Source organism: Cibotium barometz, chromosome 24 (assembly GCF_041138505.1).
Source record: "Cibotium barometz isolate CiBa-2024 chromosome 24, ASM4113850v1, whole genome shotgun sequence".
NCBI lineage: Eukaryota > Viridiplantae > Streptophyta > Polypodiopsida > Cyatheales > Cibotiaceae > Cibotium > Cibotium barometz.
This window is the reverse complement of record NC_141069.1, coordinates 50,130,041-50,140,748: the sequence shown is the minus strand read 5'-3', so window position 1 is coordinate 50,140,748 and position 10,708 is coordinate 50,130,041. Positions and strand designations below refer to the sequence as shown.

The 10,708-nt window shown below is 42.8% G+C and overlaps 2 protein-coding genes across 4 annotated transcripts; both read left to right on the top strand.

Moving 5' to 3' along the window:
* Positions 1 to 3,637: 3,637 nt before the first annotated feature.
* On the top strand, positions 3,638 to 4,487 carry LOC147625412 (18.1 kDa class I heat shock protein-like). Its single transcript, XM_086818747.1, has 2 exons — positions 3,638 to 3,931; positions 4,062 to 4,487. The coding sequence occupies exons 1-2, from the start codon at positions 3,730 to 3,732 to the stop codon at positions 4,334 to 4,336; spliced, it is 477 nt and encodes a 158-aa protein (XP_086674873.1). The 5' UTR covers positions 3,638 to 3,729; the 3' UTR covers positions 4,337 to 4,487.
* A 562-nt stretch (positions 4,488 to 5,049) lies between these two features.
* On the top strand, positions 5,050 to 8,465 carry LOC147625411 (uncharacterized). 3 transcript variants are annotated; one of them, XM_086818746.1, is made up of 5 exons: positions 6,585 to 6,799; positions 7,001 to 7,109; positions 7,196 to 7,402; positions 7,511 to 7,572; positions 7,803 to 8,465. In XM_086818746.1, the coding sequence occupies exons 2-5, from the start codon at positions 7,070 to 7,072 to the stop codon at positions 8,091 to 8,093; spliced, it is 600 nt and encodes a 199-aa protein (XP_086674872.1). In that variant the 5' UTR covers positions 6,585 to 6,799; positions 7,001 to 7,069; the 3' UTR covers positions 8,094 to 8,465. The 3 variants fall into 3 exon arrangements, with proteins under 3 accessions (XP_086674870.1, XP_086674872.1, XP_086674871.1); XM_086818744.1 differs by adding an exon at positions 5,050 to 5,242 and having other exon boundaries at positions 5,371 to 7,402; XM_086818745.1 differs by having other exon boundaries at positions 7,001 to 7,402.
* Positions 8,466 to 10,708: the final 2,243 nt, after the last annotated feature.

Genomic DNA, 10,708 nt, shown 5'->3' with positions numbered 1-10,708 from the left:
AACGGGATCTGAACCTAAAACAGAAAGTGAAACATCCATGGTTCCTCTTGAAGATTCTATCATGGTATGGTTGGATTTTCCTACGGCGGACAATGATGTTAAGTGCAAACGCGTATTGATTAGCCCTCGAGCTAGTCATAACATCATGACAATAGACACTTGGGTGTGATTGGGACAACCTCAAATCATCCCTAAAGACAATGGTCTTGCAAGAGGTGCCAATGGACAAAACATTAAAGTTTGAGGTTACTTTAACTATGCTACTCAAACAATTGGTGGAAATGTGCAATTTAGATTCCATTACCCTAGATTCCCTTAAGTATGATGTCATTCTCAGTGGAACTTGGATGACTTGTATTTAATTGATGAATCCATGAAAATAGTCACCTTGAACACTCCTGTAGGCATTGTGAAATTGCTAGAAGAGCTAGAACTTCCAACATATCTTACTGATAATATCCTAATATATATGGTTGGATTAGAACTTTCCACTAAATTCACCCACAATTCAAGTGCAACTTTCCACTAAACTAACTAGCCTTTCTTATTCCTTTCAATTTCATTCAATTAGCATGGCCAACTGGAAAAGTTAATACGGAAATCCATGCTATGCTCTCTTGGTTATACCAATATATAACAAATTGTAAAACCCATAGTTTCAATATTCACATGGAAGATAATATCCCAATTGGGAGATCTTAGGATAAGTGCACTTTCTCAATATTTCTTGAGAGTATCGTAGAGTTTTGACACTCATCTATCCATTCAACGATGACCACTATTATATACAAGGGTTTAGCTATGCTAGCATATAAGATTATGAACCTTTTGTAGTATCCGAGACATGCCCCATGAATCGTTGGACACCCTTAAAGTTTGTGGGTATGCCAAGTTGGAAAATGATGTGGCCAAGTATCACTCCATGTCCTACCCAGAATTGACACTTAAGTAAGTTAAGGGAGATTCAATACAATCTACATTTCTTAAGTACCTTTCTCACACGGACTAATGATATCCTTTCTATTTCTAATTGATACAAAGGTCATCAATAAATACATCAAGGAACTCTCAAAGTTATTCATTGTATGATGTGTACATGAGCCTTTGGAAAGTTCCTAGGGTGTTGGATAGGCCAAAAGGCATAACTCTATGTAAGTCTCCCATCCATGAATATAGGTCATTATGCGGAAGAAAAGGGTGAAAACGCAGAAGTAGCAGACAAACAAATGAACAAAAAAGAAGGAGATTCCGCAAAAATAGAGGGCTCAAAATTGAGCAAAACCTTTTAGGAGAAAGCCTCGAAAGAAATTAAATGGGCGAAGAAGAGATCCAGGAGATTTGAGACTAGGTGTAAAAGCAAAAGGAGAACCAGGAAAACAATGCCACAAAAGTAACCCGAACAAACTACAGGAGGTAAATCTAGGGGATGGAAAAGAAGAAAAGCATGTGAAGATCAGTTTGGAACTGGAGAAGAAGAATTCAAATAGGAGTTAGTGTCCTTACTAAAGGAATACCAAGATTTTTTGCTTGGTCACATGAAGACATGGAGGGCATCGACCCTAAATTCCTCTAGCACAGCATCAACTTAAAATAGGGAGCTATACTACCTGTCAGACAACAGAGGTTCATAATGAACCCAAACTATGCAAAGCAAGTCAAAGAGGAAATTGACAGACTACTGAGGGTTGGTTTCATCATGCTAGTGGAAAAAGCTGCTTGGATATCCCCGATTATAGTGGCTCCCCAAAAAGAACATCAAAATCAAAATCTGTGTGGACTACCGCAAGCTGAATGCCGCTCAAATCCCTTTCCACTTCCGTTCACGGACTCCTTGCTGGATGAGGTAGCCGGAAAGAAGATGTACTCTTTTTTGGATGGTTTCAGCGGGTACAACCAAGTGAAGATGGCTCCAAAAAACAGGGGGAATATCGCCTTCATCACTGAATGGGGTGTCTTCATGGGCAACTGTCATGATGTTTGGCTTGAAAAATGCACCTGCTACCTTCTAAAGAATGGTGCAGGAGATTTTCTATGACTACCTACTAACAGATTTCATGAAGGCTTTTGTGGATGATTTCATTGTGTCCGGAGACAAGGCAAAACATATCTATCATTTGAGGCCATGTCTACAGAGATGCAGAGATACAAGGCTGAAGTTAAATCTAGCTAAGTAAGCCTATCATAGAAATAGTTCTCAGGAAGTGATAGATTGTATCGGGCAGTCGCTTTGTAATAGTCTGCAACACTTCTGGAAAGTAATCACTAGCAATGTTGCCATTCCATCGTATTTATGTGTTACTCTCTGCAACGTGTGGATTAAGTATGTTGTTTCTCTTTTTTAATAAACATGTTGCGTATTTGTGAGAGAGTGAGTGAGATACGCAGTGGAGAGTTGCGAAGTGAGAACTGAGAGAGTGTGAGTGAAGGTTTGCAGAGTAGAGTGGTGTCCTATGTGTCCCCCATGACCACTTGAAAGTTGGTGTACATATCTAGAAACTCTAATGGGTGACTGCAAGTCTCCCACGACATTGCCTAATTGGTTTGTTACACCATACTGTTGTCTTTTGCCATTCCGCTACTGAGAGGGAAATCATAAAGAAACAAATGTAGAAATTAATCTGGTTTGCAAATCTACCCCAAATCGTTGTTTCTAACCCAATTTCTCCATGTAAGGAGTCCAAATTAGGGTAAATCCTATGTCTTGAAACTAATTTTAAGGTCTATTTCACCTAATTCATTAAATTTAAAACCCAATTTATTATTTTTAATGTTTGAAATTGAAAAATAAAAAAATAAAAAAATATAGAAATTGAACAAAAAACTTGAATTGCAAAAGTCAAAGGACACACAGTTTTAGGGCAACATGAAAAATTGAACACATAATTCCTAAGATAACAAAAGAATGCAATGAACACAAGAATATGAAGTAAAATCAAAGTTGTTTTTAGATTTCCTATCTACTTTTTTCTTGTAAAACCATAAATTTAATCAATTTAACCATTTGTTAGCTCTCAAAATGCATTGTTGCTATGCGGTGGGGCTATTCCCTCTAGCAGTGACGCCCCTATGGGAAGCCCTAGTGCCATAGAAAGAACGTAGGGAATAACCCAATGTCGTGGGGATTCACCCAACCATACTCGGGAGCACAAACATCTCAACCAAGAAACCAGTTTACCGTGGCCATGTGTTCAATGATTAGGGTTTGCTATAGCCAATTAATCTAATTGCTTATGTTTATGATCTTCCCCTATAAAGGAAGATAAATCTTTTAATACCCAACATGACGTCATGTCCCATGACTCTTTGTACAACTTTATCATTGTGGCAATTCTCTAGAGTTAACTAGGTCTTGCCATTGTTTCATCTAAATTCCTTTTTTTGAAGACAATAGTCACACTGTGTTTAGCCAAAAATTTAGTTTATAGTGGGTTTAAGGAGGTGTGATAGAGTGCATACTAAGCTAATTGCTCTTTTCCATTTGGAGTTGACACAAAGCTTATTCTCCGACCCAAAGCTTATCCTAAAGTCGGAGAGCAAGACAAAGAAGAACGTAGTACCGAGAGGCTTCCGGAATGTTCCGGAAGTCGGTAGAAGGCTTCGAGGGCTAGCTACCTACATAAACCTCCACAGCGCATCCTCATCGCAACTCGCGCTCTTTCACAGCTTCAGTTCTCTCCGTCTACCCACCACCAAAACTGCTACTGCTACTACTACGTACAATTAGAGACAATGGCCCTCTCTTTATTCGGCCGCAGATCAGGGGATGACCCCTTCGATTCCCTCCTCTTCGACTCTCTCGCCTTCCCGTCTTTCTCTTCCTCTCTGTTCCCGGAGCACGCCAGCTTCGCACGGGACGTGGCTGCGGTGGCCAATACGCAGGTGGACTGGAAGGAAACCCCGGAGTCCCACATCTTCAAGGCCAACCTGCCTGGTGAGATCCCCCGCATCCATCGATCATCGTCTCTCGCTTCCCCTGTCCATGTCAATAATATATATTAAGTTGCTAATTAAGCTTAATTACCCTCGATTTCCTTCCGTGCTAACCGCCCCCTGTGCGGCAGGTCTGGCCAAGGAGGACGTGAAGGTGCTGGTGGAAGACGGGCGCGTGCTGCAGATCAGCGGCGAGCGCAAGAAGGAGGAGACCGTGTCCTCGGACAGGTGGCACCGCGTGGAGCGGGCGCAGGGCAGCTTCCTTCGGCGCTTCCGCCTCCCCGACAACGCCAAGGTGGAGGAGGTGAAGGCGGCCATGGAGAACGGCGTGCTCACCGTCACCGTCCCCAAAGTGGCCGCGCCGGAGCCCAAGTCTGCCATTAGAAGTGTCCAGGTCTCGGGCTAAGTAAAGGCCATGCGTGTTGCCTCAATGTGGCTAATCAACCTCTTGCTGTTGTGTTGATGTTGATTAGTATACGATACCTACAGCTCCGAAAACACAGTAATACGACGTTTTTGTTTCTTAATCAAGACGCTAATTAAGCTCCCCTTCTCTACTCTCGGGACTCTCTTTTCGTAAATTCAATTCTTGATGTCTAGCTTACTTGATCAAATTGCAACGGAAGTGAGTGTGCCTATGTGAAGAGAAAATGGGAGAGAGAGAGCGAGCGCGCTGAAATGTTGAACAATTTGGAGGGGGAAAAGTAAAAAAGGGGAAGCAAATTGTGACAATATAATTATATAATTGAGTGACACGAAAATAGAACAAATTGTGACAATACAAGATAGAATTGAGTGACACGATAATTGTATTTAAAATGCGTCTATGTCTCGATCGGAAGTTGCAAGCGGGGAGATTGTGTTAATCTAAGCAACCACATATATAAAATCATGTTGTATGAAAGTATCCATACATGTGTTGTACAGAACAAAGAAAAAACATTCTGCTTTTGGGAGAGTGTTCACCTATGCCCATGTATGCTTGTACAATACGAGTGCTTTTCGATGTAGGGAAATGGTATATAACAAAGGATTTGAGAAATTTTCAGGCACTCCAAGCCATGTATGTTTGGGAAATAAGGGTATTTATGCTTCCTATTTTACACACAGGAGAATATATATATCACAAGATATGTATACAGGTCGATGTCCGCAACAATACAACCTCAAGGACATAGGCCCTTGAAAGATCATCAGATACTTGGGCTGCCCAGTGGTGTTTGGAGTAACTGCCCATCCGTGCTTTGGTTGGTTACAGAGTAGGATTCAACAAAAAGTCAGGGTGAGACACAACTCAGACGAAGCTTGGCTGGTAGGTTGATTGCACCGAGGTATGTACTGTTGGCACTGCTAGTTTACATTGCCACCCTAATCAAATTCTTTGATATTGACTGGGCAAGGTAAATAAGCTGTTTAGGAACTTCTGGTGGTTTTTTGCAGATAGTAGGTCATGGCTGTTTATCTCCTGGGAACAGGTGTGTGTACAAGGAAGGAAGATGGGGGATGGGACGTCCACAACATTACTGACAAGGCAAGCCAATTGCCTGCAAAATGGATTGTTCACTTGGAGTCTAACCAACCATGGGCATGGATCACCAGATGGAAAATTGAGGAGGCTGAGATAGGTGGAAAATGTTGGGAAGAAGTTCACTGGCTGGACAAGCTGGCATGGATCACCAGATGCAAATTTGAGGAGGCTGAGATAGGTGGAAAATGTTGGGAAGAAGTCCACTGGTTGGACAAGCTGCTTCTACCTAGTCCTATCAAGATCAAAAACTCTAAATATCTGCAATAGTTGGTAAATAGTTGGAAAAGGATCTTAAGCTCAGCTTCCTGAAGGGGCAATGGAAGGGTTGACTCGTCCCTAGCCCAAAGCAATGAATGATGACAGCCCTCCTATTCTCAGGAACAAAAGATTGGCTAAGCAAATCAGTGATAGGGCCTAAGGCATTTCAAGGATATTTGGAACCCTTGGTTCACAGGAGTGGGTCATCCCCTTGGAGGTATAGCAAACACTGTGCAGAAGTGAGAGGTTGTTTATGTCTGACACCATAAGGAGAATTAAGTCCGCCCCCTTTCTTACTTCTGAACAGTCCATATTACTCCATAAAGGAGTGGGAACTGCTTCCAAGAAAAACAAGTATAAGGGTGAAGGTGGTCAGTCACACTAGTGTCTGGATAGACAAGCTTGTCAAAGCCTGGGATAAGGCTGGATGCAAAACTAACCCACAGATATTGCAAAAGAATTGTTTTCAGATCCTTTCTTAAGATCTGTGGACTGTGGTCACTGGTGTGTGTGATAATGTATCTCAGAACCTAAAATAATGGATTGCAATGCAAGATATTGGGCCGGCATAGGGTGAAATAAAACTACAAGCCCAGCATAAATAAACTTGCATGAAGAAAAAGACATTTACCTTGCATTCTGCTGCGGTAGGAAGCACTTGCACAAAGAAAGTTATTTCTTAAGAACTGTGGACTATGGTGTGTGATACTATATCTCAGAGTGCGTATGAAACACACCACAGTCCATTATTTCACGTTCTAAGATATTTCTTTTTGAAGGTTCTTGAAACAAGCTTTCATTTACTCAAGATTCATATATTTTTACTTGCAGGTGCTTCCAAATGGAAAATCTCATTCCAGATTATGAGGAAGAAAGAGTGCCTTTCACCCAATATTCCCAAACCTGGGATTCTCAGGTTTTATCACATTGCCAATCTATGGAACAAGGGGGTAAACATGGTTTGTCTCAAACTGATGTAACCCCACCCCCCCCACAATTTTTCTCTTTGTCATGGGCTTGCTGCAGCTACTCGGAGCCCTTTGGCAAGCATTACCAACATTAATCTACCCCAAACCGCATAGGGTAAGAGTAAGTTGAAGGCTCGAAAAGGAAAGAAAGTTTTAGCAAGTTCATCTCAAACTGTACCCCCTCTTATTAACACACCTCCACCAATCCCACAATCCATTTCCCAGTTTCTACCTCCGAGCATCTCCATACAGGTAGAAGGGAAATCTTCAAGCAATGCTGGAAAGCCAATTCCAACAAAGATTTTCTTTCAATCAGGAATCTGGACAATGAAAGAAACTGCCACTCTATTGGATGCTCGTGCCAAGTTATTTGAAGATATGAAAGATGGTAGTTCGAATGTCATCCTTAAGACGGGAGATGAGCGGTGGGAGTTCATATCAAAATTTTGTGTTCAGCAAGGAGTGTTTCATTGTCCTGATCAATGTTTCTTTCGTTGGGATCGTATTTCAGCATCATTCAAAAAGGTGCATGACTATGAACGGCATATCCCTTCCGGTTGTGATAGTTATTGGAACATGACTCCTAACCAACGAGAAGAAATGAAGCTCCCTCGAAACTTAGCTGAAGATCCATACACAATCATGCTTGACCGTGTCGGGAAAGAGAGGTTGATTAACCTTGGTGACGTTGTGTATTACACAGCACAAGATATTTTGGGTGAGTCATGCATTATTTAATTGGTATTTTAGGTAAATTGTCGATTATCGATTTCTATCAATGCTTAATTGTTAGCAATTTTAAACCATTGTCATTTTTTATATGTAGGGGATTTCACTTCACCAAATAAGGCTGGTGGTTCAAGCAACAAGGATGACGATCCCTTCATGAGCAGAGTCCTCAGAGAATTCTTAGTAAAGTGGAAGTTCTTCCCTCTAGAAGACGCCACGTGGGAGAAAGAAGAAGAGTTGGTGAAGGATTTTACCCCCACTTTGCGAGATGAGGACATCTCACGTTTTTCAAGTAGGAGAGGATGTAAGATTCCTCCTCAACTTGAATATTGAATAAGCCTTTACTTCAATCCCTTGTAATCATTCCATGTTTCTAAATACAAGAAAAGGATGAGGAGTGCTCATCCGGCAAGAAACGCAAGCGAGGAGATAAAATGTCGGTGCTGAAAAAAGAACTTGAGGGTACAACAAAGCAACTCATTTCATTCATGGATAGCATCGATGCGCGAAGGGCAAAACATGAAGACGAGGTTATTGAGCTCACAAAGGCCGAGTTTGAGGAGGCAGTGGCACTCAATAGAAAGCGCTTAGCATTGGAAGAGGAGTCAAACAAAGCCTTGAAACAAATTGCTGAAGCATTTAAGTGCTTTGCCATGCATGCATCATCTTTTAGTGCATAATGAAAAAGCACAGCTTTTAAATTGCAAGTCATGGTGTAACACGCGGAAGCTCTGGGAGTCTTCTTTCAGCCCTAAACACCACTGGAAACATGCTGATGCAAAAATGCAGACAGAAGGGAGAGTAGAGAGAGAGAGGTATGGCTGGAATTTCAGTATATTTTTGATGGTACAAAAAGGTACCTACATCTACAGCCCTTGGTTGCCTTCTTGAAAAGGTGAACATCACCAAAACATTTCTATACTAGGGACCCAACTCCTAAAGAGTTGAATGAATCCTACAATGAGCAAACTGCCTATTTATAGGCTCTTGGACACAATGAGAACTGGCCGACTGCTGGTCGGCCAGCAGTCGTGGTATTTATTCCATTAAAATGCAGCATTTCTGATCTGGTCCAGCCCGTCTCTGATCTGGTCCAACCGACTACTTTTGCAAGCAGCCGACAGCACAACCAAATCCTTCCATGCCCTGCTGCAAGTCCACCCTTGACCAAACTGCACCTTGTGCCCCAAATCCTAACTCTTAAGAATCTTTTTCTTGGCTGCCCCTTCTGGATTAGCTCTGGGAGTGTCCATGGCATTTCATGCACATGACATCCCCCTCTGCTAAACTTGATGACGGGATTCCAACTTGTTCTTGGATGACTGTCATCATCCAAACCCGGAGTCCCTCTATCATCCATCCAACTCTGGCAACCCTTTTCATTGAAAACTCGGCCCGGTCTCCAAAACCACTCTGACTCTGAATAAAATCTATGCATCTGTTCTTTCCAGTCCCCAATCCATTCTTTGCCCTGACTCTGAACACTGTCTTGGTCTTCATTCCTAAGAAATGAGTTTGGCACTCTTACATCACCCCTTGGAGGATAATCCTCCCTTGGGACCGTTGCCCGAGAACCTATCTGGCTCACAGGACTACCATCCCCTCTGGCTTTGTGGAACACCACCAACAAACCTCTTGGGAGCTCTTCCCGATTCTGTATTCCTTGCCTTGGGCTCCGTATCCGTATACTTTCCTGTATCTTGGACATGTACACCATCGTATGGGACTGAATCAGTGTTTAGCTTTGCTGAGCCTGATGCTCTGATACCAATGTAATATGCGGAAGCTTTGGAGAACGATCGGTACTTCAAAACTCAGAAATCAGCACTCTTTTCGCGACGGAAATTAACGCACAAACTGAAAGGAGATGTGCAGAAAATAGAGAGAGAAGGGGGAGATGAAGAGGACACAGTATTGGGTCCCAATTACCCTCTGTAGGGTCTCCACCACGGATGGTGCATTTGCTTTATTAGAATGATGTAAATTTGAAAACAAATACAGAATTCTTGACCTTTTCTTGGCTGGGAAATCCCTGCCCTTGACCTTCACAAGTCCACCCCTTTGCTTAGCAATCTCCTTGGCTTGTCTCGCCCTTGATTGGCTTGAGCTCTTGGTGAATACTGAGATGAATGATGGGATTGTGGACCTCTCCTATTTATACTACTCTTCAGGGGCAGTCGGCCAGTATAAGAGCAGGCGGCCAGCATCATATTCCCACGACTGAGTAAATTCAGCATTAAATGCTCAAATAAATCCTAATAAATGCTGCGTTTTTCCCTAGCAAGCTGGGGAGTCAGTCGCTTGCTTCTAGAAGGCTGGGCATAGACTTTGCCCACAATCCATGGGCTGGGCAGCCTGTATGGGCTGCCCCATACTTGCCCTACAACCCTATGAAGGCTGTAGCCTCCTGAAAATAGCCTTATTCTTGCCTCAGGACTGTCCTACAGCCCTTCCATGACTGGTGGGTCTAGCCTGGGCCAGTAAGGCCCACATGGGGATGGTTTCACGTTCACACCATTCCCATGTCCATACTAAGCTCCGAGGTAGCCCTATGGGATGGCCTTCCATGGCTGGTGGGTCTAGCCTGGGCCAGTAAGGCCCACATGGGGATGGTTTCACGTTCACACCATTCCCATGCCCATACTAAGCTCCGAGGTAGCCCTATGGGATGGCCCCTTGTCCTAACCATTATCTACTCAGTGATCTGGCATCCGGTACCATACCAGATACACAGAACCACTGACATCATTCTAAAGGGAGACTCACAGCGTGGATTGGCACCGTTTCATGTGCAGGACAGTGCACATCTGATCTTGGACTCATGTGCAGGACAATGCACACCTGACCTCGGACGACTGAGATGGATCCCTGGCTGACTCATCCCGGACTGGGCTCACATGGGACCAGTTCACCATCCCAAGTCTTGCACCTTCTATACAGAAATGTCTACGTGGCATCCAAGTGCGGGATGCACGTGACACATGGCCTATGTTTTTTGTGGAATGCTTATCTTTTGTAATGGTCTTTGTTATCCAAACTTAAGTCAAAGCATATCCTGGCTGTAATATCTATCCTCGCTGTAATATTTGCAATGTTTTGATGTATAAACTAATTACCCTTTTTAATGCAATAAACCTTTTTTGAACTACTTCTTTGTCCATAAAAGTTGTAAAAGACATTGGTCTTTTACCTTCATTTTTCATTAATCTCTGGTGTTTGGTCGCACTCCTCATGTACATACACACTAGTAGTGGAAGGGCAACTTCCATCACGATCACTCTCATAGAGATGAAAT